Source organism: Anguilla anguilla, chromosome 2, assembly GCF_013347855.1.
Source record: "Anguilla anguilla isolate fAngAng1 chromosome 2, fAngAng1.pri, whole genome shotgun sequence".
Lineage (NCBI taxonomy): Eukaryota > Metazoa > Chordata > Actinopteri > Anguilliformes > Anguillidae > Anguilla > Anguilla anguilla.
This window is the reverse complement of record NC_049202.1, coordinates 18,958,308-18,975,634: the sequence shown is the minus strand read 5'-3', so window position 1 is coordinate 18,975,634 and position 17,327 is coordinate 18,958,308. Positions and strand designations below refer to the sequence as shown.

The 17,327-nt window shown below is 42.6% G+C and overlaps 1 protein-coding gene across 2 annotated transcripts in view; it reads left to right on the top strand.

Annotated features, from left to right (window-relative positions):
* The first annotated feature begins 390 nt into the window (after positions 1 to 390).
* The window catches only part of ldb3b (LIM domain binding 3b), a 29,875-nt gene continuing 12,938 nt past the window's right edge, over positions 391 to 17,327 (top strand). Inside the window, exons 1-3 of one of the 2 annotated variants that reach the window (XM_035402073.1) lie at positions 391 to 833; positions 10,438 to 10,589; positions 16,768 to 16,843. In XM_035402073.1, the coding sequence (XP_035257964.1) occupies positions 738 to 833; positions 10,438 to 10,589; positions 16,768 to 16,843 (324 nt within the window). In that variant the 5' untranslated portion in view covers positions 391 to 737. The remainder of the gene's footprint in view (positions 834 to 10,437; positions 10,590 to 16,767; positions 16,844 to 17,327) is intronic. The other variant, XM_035402064.1, reaches the window with a different exon arrangement.

Sequence of the window (17,327 nt, the reverse complement as noted above, 5' to 3'; positions counted from 1 at the left end):
TGCTTTTGGGGTTGAGTCAAAGGTGACCTGGGGTGTTCCAGGAGTAAGAGCTCCTTTTTCCTGTTAATTAGTTAATCTGTTGTTTCCTCACCCTCGTCTAGTGCACCGTGACAGGGGGGTTAGGCCAGGAGTGGGAGGTGCCTTGTTTGTGCGGGTGGGTGGGTGGGTGGGTGGGGGCCGACTAGAAATGTCTGGCTAAAGAAGAGGCTATATCAGCTGTGTGAATCATGGAGACCTGACATTCTGGGTGTCCCCTTACAGGCCATATAAGGACCCCCAGGGCCAGAGTGCTATTGCTTTCTGCAGAACCGGGCTATTCTTAGGCTGTCACTTCGGCCCGTCCGAGCAGGCAAGACCTCTATCTCTCCCTTTTTTCTTTTATTACAATTCTGCCAATCTCTCTCTCATTTTGCGGGGTTTGTGTACAAGCAGTAGTTGGTGTGGTTGCTGAGGGGGTTGTTGTTGCATGGGCAGGGAGTGAAAGGAATAGAGCGCTAGGGGTTTACACGGGGAACGTGTGAAATATCTCTTCATCCTTTCTGTTTTCAGTTCCTCTGTGCTATTCTCACCATTGGGATTTTTGTTTCATTTGTCGATCTTTCCTTCCAGTGGCTCCCTGGTGCTCGCTGGCCCCCCTCCCTGGTTTTTTTTCCCTGGACGACTGGGAGGAGAATTAGAAGAAAAGATATCTGTTTATAAATATACGTATATATTTTTTATTTTTTATTTTTTTGAAAATGAGCAACTACACTGTAACCCTGAAAGGACCTGCACCATGGGGCTTCAGACTGCAAGGAGGCAAGGACTTCAACATGCCCCTCACCATCTCCCGGGTAAGAACAAACCACACCCAACCGCAACTCCGCCACTGACCTCTACACTAGCACACTGCTTCTCTGCTCGCATTCTGGTTATTTGCTGATGGACATCAAGTCCTCATTTATGTAGATTAAGTCATCAGTGAGCATGCTTTTTATTTGTGCTCAAAATTATCCGTGGAACTGGGTTAGCTTGTCACACATATAAGGAGTTTGTGGGTCTAGCTATGAGAACAGCAAAGGGATCATTTTGTGCATCATTCATCGTAGAATGTCCTGTCCCTCTCAATTTTGTTATTGCGATTCAAATGGTTAGAATATCTGTAATGTAAATTCTTCTTCCAGCGCCACCCCTCCCCCCTCTCCCACCCCCTGCAATGAAATAAACTGTGAAATTTGAAGATGCATTCACAGAATGTATGGCTATGTATAGCGCCAAATGCAAGAACTCTGTGAAAAACAATATTTGTAAGAGGATATGCGATTGAGATGAAGCTAGGCATTTTTACATTTGCATTTGCTATTTCCCTCCATAAATCAGTAGCCTCTTTCTCTGGCTATTTGTTCTTGTATTGAACTCGGTGGGATGCTTCTGCTTGCCTAGTTTGAAATTCTGTTTTTAAATGACTAAACTTTATACGACCTTGTCTTGTTGTGTCTCACTCCACTTTATTTTTAATCTGTGCAAGGTTAAATGTTAATTGTAAAGTAAAAGCGGAGCTTCTTTTGACTGCCTAGGTGGAAATACACTTTAACACATCTTTGAGCCTTTAAAGTCTGAATGCAAGTTGCCTGACCATACTGTAAGTGTGGTGCGTATCCACAAAACCAAGTCTGCCATCAAACAACATGGGGTTTATTGATCTGGTAGTAGTAGAGGCTAGTTATTTGAATGTTTTCAAGAATGTGTGATTATCACAAGGAGGAAATTATCAATATAAATGAGGAACGGTATGCAGTTGGCACCCAAAGTTGTGGAACCGATTCAGGTTCCTGTGTCTCAGATGGAAATTCATTTCAGTCCTAGGGGGCATTTATATGCAGGGAGTTATTTGCAGCCCTCATCAGGATACATTTGCAATGGCATTTAACATGATTTACAAACAAATTGAGGACTGAAAAAAACACACATATACATGTAAACTCTGGAGCTTGATCCTGCCCCACAACAGACGAACAGAACAGCATTACAGTCCTTTGATTTCCATGTAATTGTGACATGACAGGAACAATGTACACTAGGCTACCTTTTTCCGCTCACTGAGATAGTATCAATGGTGCATGATCTCATACCTTCTGTGCTGTCAGGGTGATATCAGTGGAACATTGTTTGACTTTCTCCGTCTGGCAGCTTTTCAGAACTTGATTGAAGGCCAAAATTGGCTGTAAAAGTTAGTGCTGGTTTGACTGAGATCCAAGAGCATGTAATCTTTCCATTTCCATTAATAGAGCCTCTGAATACAAAAAGCAAGCACAGGTCTGGATTTCAACTTTATGGACTCAATCACAATTTGTCTTTTACCTTGCTGCAACTCAATGCTCGTTGCTAAGTTTTAACTCAGCAAACACTAAAATTAATATTTAAAGGGTTTTTAAATTGTGCATTAAAAAAGTGCATCTCATTAATTGTGAGATGGTGTTTAAAGGGCTATTGCTGAATTAATTGCTAAAAGGATACAATGGAATCCTGCAGTCTTCTGATTACTAGCCCCATTAGGTTACCGCTACTTATAATCAGACATCAGTCTTTTTATATTGGTGGTACAATGAAGAGTTTGGACATTTCAGATTGTACTTAAATGAGTGCCAGTCATGTTAGGGATGTGTGCAGAGGTATGACCAGGGTGAGGCATGGGAAATGAACCAAAGCAGAGGATGCTTATGTCATATGTAGGGCCACCAGTTTATTCCCACCATGTGACCCCCAGGGATTTAAACTTGTATTTCAATAGTTATCCTCCAGGGGTCCCCACAGGCACTCCAACGTCACAACAAAATGATCAATCGTACAATTGAGTTCCTAATTGAAAAATAATTAGTTGATCTAGTATGGGGAGAATCAGGATAAAAAGCGAACATGGATGGAAGTTCAAATGCTACAAAAACCATGTAGCTGGTCCTTACTCCTGGTCCTGGAGAGCCACATGGTCTGCTGACTTTGTTGTTACTCAGCACTTGAGTAGCACAGCAATTGATCAGTTAAAGCAGTTGACTACAGAGTTATCTCAGGTCAGTGGTTTCTTTGGTCCGAATAGCTGATCTTAAGAAGAAAAAAAAAGAACCAGCAGATCTGCGGATTTCCAGGACCAGGATTGAGCTTTGCTGCAGAAAAATGAACCAGTATAAATGTGTCCAATCTTATCAGAAAAGGGCTGGTGTGGGTGCAGGTTTTGTGCAGGTACCATGCTAGAAAACAAGGGGAGACAAACTGGTGGCCCTAGTCCACACCTGGGTCAAATACGTATTTGATTTGTATTCAAATACTTTTCTACGCTTTCCTGATCTTGTCTGGTGTATTGGAACCAATGAAATACTCTCAAAAAGTGCAAATCCCGCCTTCAGGTCATACTGGCAGGCTCAAATATGTATTTGACCCAGGTCTGTTCTAGTCATATGTATTCAGACTTCCTCTCTCTTCCTTCACCCCGAAGTGGTTTCTCTTCTGCACATGCATGCATGTCACCATATCAGCTGTTTTGCTGTGATTTTTCGCTACCAAGAAGACACACTGAATTAAAAAATGAAAAAATGTTGTAGTTCTAATACTACTGTGAGGACCTTTTTTGTGTAAAGGTCCTCACAAAAAGATTGAGAAGAACAGCATATTCTACCTGGGCAAAACATTCAGCAGATCAGCACTGGTTGATGAGGAAAAATGGAAATGGTTTCCCATTTACCTTTAGTTAGTCTCTATTTGCAGTGTGCCTTGTGCTGTGGAGAAAATAAACTGTTTGTGGAAACACCATTTTGCATTCGCTTAAGAACAAGATGACAATTTATTTATTCATTAAATCCATTTAAACTAACACCTAGTTGCTTTTCCTCCTGTGGGAGGTTATTTCAATAAATATGCATAGTATGAACGCCTCAGCCATGCAACAATTTGAAGTTGATTAGTTGAAAGTAGAAAGAAAAAAAAAACAATTCATTTTAGTGGTGCACCATGAGCAGCTAATTCTGCAATCACATTTTCATTGTTCTGTGATGCATGCATAAGTTACTGAATTTAAAGCATTTTATCGTAATTACTGTGCGTGATTGAAATTCACTAGATTGAGTTCTGATTTAAGAGAAACTGAATACATATTTAAATACATATTTTTACATTTCTCTGTAATTTACATCTGATTAAAATGTGGTTTGATTTTGTAGGGCCCATTGCTTTTGTTTATTATTGGCATTGTACAATTTAAACTTCAGGTTATTTGTAATAAAATAATTTTGCTGATTTATATTAGATACATTACTGTACTGTAACTTACTGTAACATTCTCACAATGCTGCAGTAAGAGTTCACATTATGACATCAAAGATGTTTCTCTGAGGTCATGATGCAAACATTTTGGTGATGACACCCGTTAATTGGCATGTTTCAGGGATGACGTATGTTGATAGACATGTTCATTTTTAATGAAGCGGCTTGTCCATGGAACACCTTCCTGTGTATCGTTCTCGTGTTTTAAATCAGACCATCAATCCTGGTTTGCATGACAAAACATGTAATACTAGAAAAAAAGATGGTACACCGAAGGCCAACCTTAAACTTTAATCCTGGCAACTGTAGTGAGTAGCAAATTTCACTTGGCAGGCAGGCTGGAATGAATAAAGTTCCAGCGTCTTCTAAAATGAAATTTTATGTGGCATTGCTAAAAATAAATAGAAAATCATCTCAGAATCAGTTTCTTCTCACAGCAGCATCAGCAGTTTGTTCATCTGATTTATAACGGCGCTAGCTGGGTGTTCATTACCTTGGGTGGACGGGGAGAGCGTCTAAAGTCTAAAATTTAAAATAGAGATACAACTCAGAGCAGAGAAATTAAATCGCATTTCATCTGGTCAGCTTCGCAGTCGAACGGCTCGTGATAAGTTTGTCAAACAGATGGTTTTGCTGCTTGAAGTTATTCACACTATGGAATGGCAGGAAGCATACTTTGAGCTGGGTGAAATTTCTCCATGTTTTATGGACTCATGTTGGTTCAAGAGAGAAATGACATATAGATTTTGTTCACCTCCTAAAGATTAAAAATTAAAAAAAAATGGAAAAGGCACGTGCAAGTGTGGATTTCATAAGGTGCTGGGTAAGTGTTATAGACCCTGCATCAGAGGCAAGCCACCCTCACCCTAATGGTTTACTATGACATTTACAAGTTATGTGTCTTCATTTGTAGCTTGCCAGCAGAGGGCCATTCTGATTCTCTGCTATGTAACCACAGAAGAACAGAGGTTTGAGTAATCATGGTGTAATTAGCTGAACCGGGCATTTTAGTAGTGGGGAAGAGCAAAGATCAGGCACATCTGCAAAAGAGATTTGACATGGCGTTTAAAAAAAAAGGAAGTTTTCCTGAAGGGCGTGTTTCCCCCGTGGGGATCAGAACCTTTATGTCAGTGTTGATGGGGAACCCTCATAAATAACTGAAACAAAATACAGGCTATTTTTGTGCATCTTCAGTTTGCGTCAGGTTTTGCAGTCATATTAACCACTTGTTGGGCTAATAGTTTGCTAACATTCTCAGTACAATGTAAGCTTGTAGTCCTGCCACTTGAAAACAGGCTTAACTATGTGATAGGTCAGCAGGCAGGCTTCTGCTTATCGTAGCATTATGTTAATGGTTTGTGGACATAGCATGTGAAGAAGCTTGTGGTCTTGGCAGCGTCATGCAGATACATGGGACTCTCACTTTGGATCTTGTTTTGCAGGGAGCTGATTGGAAGTAGCATAGTTCTTACTGGCAACAGTTGGGACACAGTTTCTTGGTTGTTTGGTGGAAAAAAACCAAGAAACTGAGAACCCTTTAAATAGATTATACCAATGGCTTTGAAGGAGAGAGAGAGAGAGAGAGAGAGAGACAGAGAGAGAGAGAGAGACAGAGAGAGGGTTATTTTTTTCTGGATGATGCAGATGAAATTTCAGGGTCAGGTGTCATGCCAATGGACAATAAACTATCTCCCAGTGTACAATAAAATATCCCATGATCCAAAAAATACAATTTATTGCCAGTGTTGTCCATGAAAGTCTCTCCCAAACTAAAGCAGGCTGTGCCTTTAAAAAGTGACTGATTAAGGGACCAAGAAATTCCTGAGCTGATTACAAATCATCCTCAGCTGTGCATGCCTGTAAGTGAAGCTGCTGCTGTCTGTGGTCCTGACGGGCTCCCAGGCTTTAGGGAACAGCAGAAGCTCTGCCAGTGGCCAATGAGGAGGGGCAGCTCTCTTTGCTCCTCCCCCCAACCACCCCAGCATTACAAAGCAGCCAATTTTTATTGACTTCTGCGTAGTAGGGTATTATTTATTTTACTTTTACTGTAACATAAATGCATTGTCACGCTGCATAGCTCCTCCATTCAGATGCTTATATGAGCCTTTTTCTAAGCCATCTGGATTTTAGAACCATATTTAAAAACATACGCAAAAGACTCAAAATCTAAAATCTCGACAATAAGTACATTGACAACAATAGAGTGCTTATGTGAAATGTTAGTTATCAAAATGAGATTATAGACACAGTTTATTTTATCTGAAAGAAATTTAAAACAGTAAAATACATTTATGAACATTATTCATTCTCAGACATAAAATGGAGGCATCATTTTAAGACTCACCAAAGTATGCAGCGCTAACTAGAGGCTGCAGTTTACTGTATGTCTGTTACTCCACGGCAAAATGATATTACAAAAATGAATCAGACTTTACTAGGGTGTTAATGACCACACCTCTGCAAGAATTAGCATGACACCTATTGGCGTGAAGCAGTGAGCACTACTGTGCTCTTCAGCGGTCATGTCAGGTGTAGGGCCAAACTGGGTAACCGTGGTAACACAACCCCCCACTCCTTCCTTCTATCATATGCATGCCCATGCACTGCACGCAAATTCAAAAGGGTGGCCGATCATCATGATCATTCCAAGTATCACCAGTAAATATTCTAGCTGACCTTCCATTGAGAGTTCAGTGGTAAGTCCACTGATGGCTTCAAGCGAAATGTCAACAAGACCAAACTACACACAGGCAACGTGCCAGTCGAGGCTTGAGGTTTGATTGTGACAGGACGTATCCAGGCTGATTTGAAAGTATGTTTTTTGATGAAGGTTGTTGCTAAGCAGTGCATCTGTGGTAGAACTTTAACAGAAATGAGAAGGATTGTGAAGCTGGAAAAAATTTCTCACAATAGAATCCAGCATTGTCCCCGATGGCCAATGTTGAAGTGAGAGAGGGGTCTCCAGCTGGACTGGGAGGGGTTAGCATACAGCCCCAGCGCCATCCTGCAAAAGTAGCTACAGTGAGATAGCACATGTCATTAATGTTAGCCCTGTTAGCCCCTACAAGCGCCAACATTCCTCCTTACCCCCCTCCTCTCCAACCCCCCAGGCCTGGGGTATTAAAGGCAGCAGCCACACTGCTGACAGGCGGAGCTGTTTTTAGCAGGGAGCTGAAGGTCAGTGTACTTGTAGCAGATCGGGTGGATCATGGATCTGGCAGGGCGCTGGGTTTTTTTCACCCCGCCGTTCAGTCCAAACGCGGGGCACCAGCTCTGGTTCTGGCTCGGGCTCATTGCACTGCATTTAGCCGACGCTTTTATCCAGGGTGGCTTCCATGGTTTCCTTTTACACGCAATACATTTATACAGCAGGATGAAGCAATTCTGGTTAAGTACCGTGCTCAAGGGTACAATGGCAGTGCCCCTCCTGAGAATTAAACCGGTTCCCTAACCACTATGCCACACAGCACATCAAATCAATGCTCTCACCTGGTCTGGCACCTTTTTTATTGGGCCAGTCCAGATGAATATTGATAGGGTGGTAGCAGCACAAGCCCTGAGGGAATATGTGGCCCTTCTTTAACGCAACCCACTGTTGCTAGTCCACACACACACACACACACACACTCGCACACACACACACACATTGATGATATTTAATGAATTGTAAAACAGACCTGGGACAAAGTCTTTTCAGATGCATTACCTGTTAGTCACTTGAGTTTGCCTGATCCAGTGGAATGAGACTAAATGCACAGCCCTGCCCATCCAGCTCTCAGAGCAGGCTTCAATCAAGGCTCAATCAAGTGTTTGAAAGGATTTTAGACCGGCCTCAGTCATTTTCATGGCTGCTACATCAATTTAGGTATAAAATATGTACGTATGTAGCTTGGCACCATTCCCTCCTTTAGTTTCTTTTACAGAGCAGTACTCACTAGGAATTAATGAAACACATATTTGATACATTTGGAGTACATGTAGTAACAAAACATTTACCTGATCTCAATTCTTTTCTTGAAAATGATCAACTCTCAAGTCTTGCATTCCTGTGAAGATAATCTTGTTTATTCAAGGAGAATGCTTGATTGAACACTAAACAACCTTGGTGAGGTCATTAAAGAATTGTGTGTTGCCAACCTTTTAAGTGCAGATATCATGATAATGGGCAAGGTGCTTGCGTGACTTACACTGAAATCATATCATGTCTATAAATATTCATGGCTTTCAAACATTCAATAACCAAAGGGAACCAATTATTTGTATGAAAGAGCTGAAAACTTGATTTAAAAAAAACTCAAAATATTGTATAATAAGTCTTATGTCATGCTTTGAAGGGTTTACTGTGATTTAAAATGCACATTTTTAATGTGTTACAAATCTGTCAGGCCCAGTAAACCTGTCCGCACATGTAAATAGAATGAACATCTGAACAGGCATACTACAACTGAAGAATGCAATGGCAACATGTTCCCATTAAAAATTCTCTAGAGGAAGGAAATGTGAAAATCTCTATACTCTTAAGATATGGTGCTGAAACTTTAACCCTAGGGGGTGTAATCCATCACTATACTGTTACAGCATTCAGATAGCTTTTCATTGCGTGAATGCCAAGCCCATGAGATCCTTTAGGGTGGGGGTTAAAAAGATATGGTCTAGTAGCCAGTTGCAGCGCCCAAACTCACTGTGTGGTCTAAGCAATTCCTTTCTTTTATTCTTAGTAAAGATGTCCTAGACTGTACACCAACACAGCACTGATACCTTGATGCAGCACTGTTCCTCAACCATGTTTTGTTGATAGAGAACCTCTTGTGTTTGGACACACCTTATCCGTGTGTGCCTCCTGTTCAGATTCCTTTCCGAATGCGTACGTGTCTTATCTTGCTCTGCTCTGCAGTTCACCACCAAAATTACCCCTCTGTCCCTCAGCATCCATAAACTGCAAAGGAAGAAAGTGATGGTTCCATCCATCCATTTTCTTGAACTGCTCATTGCTGGTCAGGGTCGTGGAGGGGGGCAGGCAATGGCTGAGAGACAGGTCACCAATCCATTGCAGAAGAAAAGGTTCTTCTTCTCTTTGTTTGCCATTGTCATAGGGAATACAACAACTGACAACAACAAATATTAGGAAAAGGACTTGCATATGACTAGGCTCCCTCTTCTGTTTCCAGCAGGGTGGAAACCTGCATTCTTCTTCAAACTCAACATTTCATTCTGTTGCACCCTCAGATGAACTAAGATGAGGGCCACCAATCAGTATATCCGCCTAGCCACTGGGCACCAGGTGGCTGAATTTGGCTAAACTTGTGATGAAAGTGGTGGGGGGGGGGGGGGGGGGGGGGGGGGGGCGGGGTCAAAGATCGTCCTGTAATTGCTTTGAATGGCTCCATGCCAAGATGAGTCATCAAGAAGAAGCATGTTCCACCAGTGATAACCTTTCAGATTTGCTGGGGAATTCCCTGAGCTCCAATTGCCAATTAGTGCTGATATTTATGAGACAGGCCAATAAAGGTGGATTTCACCTCGGTCTCCCAGGAGAACAGAGGAGCTCACCATGGACAGAGCGCAGACAGATGGATGTGCATCCCCACCCCTGATAGATATGGGACAGTACAGGTGGATTTTCCAGATTGGGGTGTGCCATGCCACTTCAACTTCAACAGATCTAGCTGTAAATAAGGATTGGGGGGGGGGAGGTTATGAGGAAAAAAAGCCTTTTTCATTGTGTTGAGTCAATCCCATTGCTTGTATTAATACTGTTCAAATGGTTTATCTCAGTTGAATTGCCACCACTCCAACCCAGCCTTGCCACTCTTGAATATGTGAAAAAAAAACAGCTGACACCACTATAAAATATTTTGTTGAATGGTCTTTTGAAAACTGATCCTAAGGAATTTGTACTGCTGTTGTGATGATTTGTGTGATTCTTAAATGGTGCAGTGATTGATTGATTGATTGATTGATTGATCGATCGATCAATCAATCGGGTAAATGGATGGGGCTTTGTTTGGCCAGCTAATTGATTGACCTTTTATCTGGACACTTTCTTAAGGACCATATTTTTTCCAGCAGCAGAGGAACAGCAGTATTGGGAGAGCATTGGCAGCTTGTCGATATCCTGTAATATGGATGTCTGTCCGTCCACAGATCTCGCCTGGCAGCAAATCGGCGGTGGGCAATCTGAGCTCTGGTGACATCATCTCGGCCATTGACGGGATCAGCACAGAAGGCCTGACCCATCTGGAGGCTCAGAACAAAATCAAGGCGGCCACCCATAGCCTGACACTCAGCATGCAAAGGTGCCCAGCTCGCGCACATACGCATGCTCGCGTACGCATACACATACACATACACATGCCCACATGAGAATGACCAGCAGCACATTACAGTTAGTATTTTGTGTCACCCCTGTTCTGTTTTGTGTGTGTATGCGTGTGTGTGCGTGCATGTGAGTGTGTTTGTGTGTGTGTGTGTGTGTGTGTGTGTGGGTGTATGTGTGTGTGCGGCTGTGTGAGCATGACTCTTCCTCAAAAAATATTTAATGAAGGCTGACCAAAATGTCATGCTTTGCAACTAAAAATAACATTATTGTACATGAGCCAGTGTCTCACTCCAGTAAGACCCATTTGTTGTAAGAGGTCTATTAAAATCATGGTCTGTAGCCAACACAGCAATAGAATATGGAAAGCTGTTGGATTTAGTGCATTGAACAGCTCCCCTTAAAAGGAGTTTTACCAAGGTGCTGAATTGGTACTTAATTTATGGCGTTGTAAATTAGCTCATTCTGACTACCTGACACAAACCATCAAATTTGTACAACAAATAAAACCTGGCAACATTTAATTAGCCAAACGTCAATGCATGACTCCATAGTGTCAATGCCATGCACCCCAACTGCTTATTCTGGTTGAATACTTTTTTGGACAAGTTCTTCCAAATCACGCTTCATATTGTGTAACCACCAAGTCTCCGCTCAATTGGGTTTGCTTTTGTTTTGTGTCACCATTAACGGCCTCTGCAAACGAATTGGGCGCGGTTGAGTGGCTTACTTGCTTGCGTTAGTGAATCGGTCGCTAATACGGAACAGGTAGGATTCGTAGCTGGTGTGTCGTAGGCAGCAGGAGTTGTGTTCGACGTCGTTTTCCGAGCGCGATGCTTGAAGAGCTCCCGCGGAGCGACTGGAGGCGGGCGCCAAAGCGCCTCGCTGGAGGACGGTCTGGCGGCTTCGTTTACGCGGATGAGTCACGCGCGTGACTCACATCGCCCATTCATCCCTCCCCTGAAGAATCCCTTTCTGTCATTAAAGTCTGGTTTCACATGACAAATGAGAACTATTTGAGGTGGCGATAATTGAAATGTGAAATGCCGCAATGCGGAAGGAATGTCAATTGCGAGAGATCAAGAAAATGGAAAAGCTGCTTTTTCAAAAAGCTGATTATGAGAAATTATCGCTCACAGCATTTTCAATTAAAATAAATGCCTGCGACTTGTGAGACAAGCTGCCAGTGGGCTACATAGATTTCTAATTAATGCAAACCGCGCTCTGGGTCCAATTTAGTCTGGGTGCTTTTGGACTGAGTATGTGTTTTGGAGTAAGCCTAAAGGCAGATATGTTACCATACCCCGAGTCATTGCCCCACTCCACTGAGTCTCATTAATTAGTGCTTTCTCTTAACACCGATTCTTGGGATAAACGGAAGAGTGAGGTCACTTCATTTTCTTCTTATTTCCTTCCTTCCTGCATAAAAGACCAGTAGGGTCTCTGGATGGAGAGCTGGTGGAGATTTGTTTGACTTCATTAATCATAACAAGAGTAGGAGGGGCTGGCGCAGAATGTGGTGGACTAGGCGGTGGGGTTAGGATGTGCAGGTGACTGAATGATCATGCGGCACCCCTCTGTGTCGCAGAATTCGGAGACCTTAGCACGTGAACCTACAGAATGTGACACCGACCCTGGAAAAGGCATGCAAGGAGTTTAGCAAGAAGAAAACTGGCTGCAAACTTAACCCTGATACGTTTGCGGATCCGCTCGCAGGCTTCTGACGGCGAGAGACCTTTCGGCTAGTTATTACTGTCGCGGAGCCTGAGCGCTCCCTCCTCCACTACAATAAGCAATGCGTTTTGGAAAATAAATGTTTTCCGGAGGTTCATTAGAGGTTCATCTATAGTGCGCGCGTTCTGGTTGAAATGACATCCTTTGCTCTGCCTTGTTAGTGTGAGCTCATAAATAATTTCAGCATTGCCCCCGTTTCCCTCCACAAAGGATAATGTTCTGCGGGGATGTTATTGATGATCTGAAGACTTGGGCTACCCTTAAACACTACCAATAAAGATTACGGTTAATCAAATCCCCGGACTTCTCCGACCAGCGGGAAGCCTTGTTTCTCTCACTTCTGCCCCCCTTTTCATTCCGGTAAATAAATGGCTTTGCTGGCTGTGGCAGCTACATTAATCAGATCAGCAATTTGTCATGCTCTGCCAGGCTCTCCACCAACCCCCCCCCCCCCCACACCCCATCCCATCGCCCAGACTCCATGCCCACTGCCGCAGTAGAGTTCACTTACGCAGGAACACGAAGAACATGAAGAGAGCTTTATTTTGCCCACTTAAAAATACCTTTGTAGCAAAAAAAAAATAAAAGAAAGAGCATCTTTACTGAAAGTTATAATTACATTCTTTTGATAACTGGACAAACTGAAATTCAGTTAATGAATCATCCATCATCCAAGCATTATGGTTCATTAAAATATAAAAACCTCCTTACAGGGCTACTGGGTCTCTCATCAAGTTAATGTTAATCAAAAGGTCTGGTGTGGGTGTAGGCTTTTGCTGTAGCTAGCTCTATAATTTCAAAACTCAGGCAAAAAATTTTCCTGTTTTTTTTTTTTAAACTAAAGGCATAGCAGCTGGTCTATGAATAGAGGTCTTGTACTTTCCAGTCTAATTTCAGGAGGTCTATGTTTTGCTCAGGTTGTTGAGGAGCAAGCGAAATTCAATGACACAAACTTTACATTTTTCCTTTTAGAGAATATACCGATGCAACCAGTTACTACGTTTTTTTGTTGTTGGCTTTTGCAAAAAGAGGAGACTAGCAGTCGGGATGTAAAGACGAAGATGGGACAGAGGACACAGAAATCTTCCCTGCTGCGTGGTTTGAGAAAGAGCACCCATCGGAATTTTTGCCACAGCGCTGTGTCCATTTAACCCATACTCAACCATCGCTTTTGAGCCTCTGAGGCACCTCTTTATGCACCATTGTCACCCGTTTATCTCCAGGATGTCACTCATGTCACTCAGTGTCATTAAGGTCAAACCTGAAAGAGGACCTCAAGTACACACCGGACCCGAAACCTGCAGTGATGTCATTTTATTTTTATCATTAGGGCGGTGTTAGTCCCAGTTTTGTTATCCAGTTATTCAGGGCCATGTGTCTAAAATGATTTATTCACACAAGGAACATATTTTAAACCTGTGGGCAACAGATGAAAGAACACAGATTGTTTTCTAAACCTTCATCAATTTTTGATTATTAATTAGTAAAAAGATTATTAAAAAAAGATTATTGAAAAGTATTTTTCAAGATGAAAAGGTTTCCTCTTGTATATAACTGTATGTACAACGTTGCATACAAATAAACACCAAAGAGCCACAGATTTTCCAAGCTTACTCAAGCAGGTAATGTAATCAGTGCAGTGTTGCCGAGGCAACAATAGCAGCAGACCAGAGAGACGAGGCCATTCAGGAAATATGGCCTCTATGGTATTTCGGTAGCTTTGCACCAGAATCGAAGCCCTCGGTGCAGGTGGTACTGATTCCTCCAAATTAATAGCATTATGACATCCAAAATCAGACGACCACCCCAATGAAGTCCGGGGGAATGCACGCACATCCGAAATATTCCAACAGGTGCAGGATAAAAAAAATAGTTAGTAAGAAGAGAGAGTGTATCCGCGCACTGTTTTTTATGCTCCCAAAGTGATTTAATGGTACAACGTTTCGACCTCAAAGGTCTCCTCGGGTACATCAACCGGAACATGTGACTGGGTGTACCATTAAATCACAAATGGGAGCAGGAAAAACAGTGTGCGGATACTCTCTCTCTTCTCACCACACCAACGAACTCTGTAAACAAGAGATAATGAGGCTGGGAATAGCCCTCAAATTTCCATCAATCGATCCAAATAGATTTTTTTTAAATGTATGCTATTTTCAAAGATAAATTGTCACCAACTGCTGAAAAATAGACTTTTAGCTTTTTATAGGGAATCAAATTGACTTCGGTGGTCCGGGGGAAAAGCCGCTGCTCGATTGTCCAGAAAATTAGAGGCAAAGAAAATAGACAGCCAGATAAAAACAGATGAAAACTTGCAACATCATTTCTGAATTCTGAATGTGAATTTTGATATTTTCTGCGAATAAAAAGTTAGCTCATCGCCAAACGTTCGCTTGCCAATCAGCGGTCGATTACTTAGTAAATAGCGTCGGCCTACTAGCATTACAGATGACTTAATATGGGCCGTAATAAGGACTGCATCATGGGATACGAGTATTGGGCTGTGCAGACAGTCCTATTTTAGGTTGTAGCCTTTCTTTGACTTATGTCCAGAGTCACAGTCTCCCAAGCTGTGTTGTGTGCAGGGGTTTGCAGAGCGTGTCTGCTCACTCCGATCAGTGGAGGGGAGCGGGGGGAAGTTCGCCTTGATGAAAGAGCCGCATTCTGACTCTTTCCTCTGCTGTCTCTTAGAGACAACCTCTGCGTTTTGGGGAATTATTGATGGATTTATCACTTCTCTAGAATTATCTTATAATTTGTTTCAACGGCACTGCTCACCCTTCCTTCCCAACCTCAAAATATCCATAAATCACAGTTTACTATCTGAAAATGTATATTATAAAATGTAACTGTTTAGATGAGTAAAACATAGTGTAATATCCTTTTGTGTAAGAGCTGCATTCAGCTAGATTTTTTTTGGAAAGGCTATCTCACATCAGTTTTCTGTAATCATACATGCAATTCAGTTACAGGCATGAATAACCATGATTGGTTCAGAGAGTCACAAATTGAAAAAATTGAAGGTCACTTCAAACACAAAGAAGTATAATTCTGAAAAAACTACAAAACCCATTCACAGTTATTATCTAAAGAAGTCTTGATTCATCACTAATATCTTGTGCCATGGCATTTACGTTAAACCCTCAAAAAATGACCCTTGATTACAGTATTCTGCAGCGACACAGAAAGTGCCATTCAGGAGCCCCCCCTGCTGGTATCTTTTGTCATGATCATCATCAAATCCATAAGCGTGAAATAACAAGTGCTAACTGGCATTGACTATGGCTTCCAAAAACTCTGTCCTGCCCCTCCCCATCCCTGATAATACACTACTTTTTATTTCAACCTAACCTGCAATTTCCGAAGTGTGAGTCTAGACTGAATGATGAATTCATTTTCATAATGTTCAGTGGCAATAACTTTCAAAGGGGAGATTACACCGAGTGTGATTTGATGGTTTAATTGATAGATAGAATGGCACTGGTGTTGACAGCACAGAGTAATGGAGTGATCGGAGCTGAATGGCAGCCTGTGAAAGGCCAGAGAGAGAGAGAGAGAGTAAACCGCGAATGAGTCAGGCCTACGCAAGGTTATAGGTGGCGAGGGCACATAGAGGGCAAACTCAATGGGTGTTTTCAGAGGCCCTAACTGAGCAAGGTGAAGAAGCTGGGAAACCGGGTCACGCACGCAGGGAGCCCCCGTGGCCGAATCAGGGGAAGCCCCCGGACGACGCTCAGCACCTGACTCATTCACACAGCGGGAGTACGAAAGCCTTCTCGTAAAACGCGCCGCGCGGTGCCGTGTCAAATTTGAGTGGCCTCTGGGGGGCACTGCGGCTGGCACGTCGAGTCAGAGCGGGGTCGTTAGCCTCGCTGTTGACTGGGAGGTTTCAGCGATCCGCCGTTCTGCGAAGTTCATCAGTCCTCCGATTCAGTAGCCCTTACGGAAGCCAACCGCTAACATCTCCACCAAATTATAGAACATTATATCCTTTTAGCATGACACCCGTCTTGCCTGGGCAACTTACAAAAGTATACACATGCATCACAATGGTAACAACAAAAAGATAACGCGCATGCTGCCGTTTACAGAGCAAAAAGAGCTGACAGGGTTATACTGCAAGTACGATTAGCTTTCCTGACAGGCAAACTCAAGTATCTTATTGCCAAATGTAGTCTTAAAAGAAGATTTGAACAAATGCTAGGGAGAAGTGATGGGAGAGTCTAGATACAATCTAAAGAGAGGTTACTTTCTCTCTCAAGAGCCTCGCCTAGTGTGTGTTTTGCTAAATAAAACCTTTTTCTGACACCAGTGATTCTGGTTGTACGTTGAAAATGTGTTGTTTTGTGTCCACAGCTGTTGGCTGAAGTAATCAAGGCCATCGTCGGTGGCTTTTCATTGTTGTGTTTGCTTCTCTGCTTTAGGTCGAAGCGCCCGGCTCCTGTTCCCACGGCTACCCCAAGAATGGACTCCCCAATGCCGGTCATCGCCCATCAGAAGGTAAAAAAAAACATACCACACTAGTCAGCAGCCAACACTGTGCTGCCCAATAAGAAAACAAGGTCGGAAACATCCAGAAAGATGGAGAAATGAAAAGGCAGAGATTGAGAGAATCTGTGTGTGTGCGTGTGTGTGTGTGTGTGTGTGTGTGTGTGTGTGTGTGGGTGTGTTTGGGTGCGCGTGTGGGTGCATGTGTGTCTTCCATCATACCTGCCAAAGGAAACTAGTGTGATACTGGCACTCATACACAATTGCATGTGTTATATCCCATTGAAATAAAAATCAGGATCACAGAGCAGACAAATGGCCAGATCATGACTTAACTAACAGCTAACGCAGGTGTCAGCTTAGTTCCCTCTAGTGGAATTGGAGTGCACATGCAACATCAGTGAATATCTGGAGTGTTACTCCCAATGGGACCACTACCTAAAATTAATTTCCCATCTGTCTAACATGACAGTCAATCAAGATGAATCACTCTGTG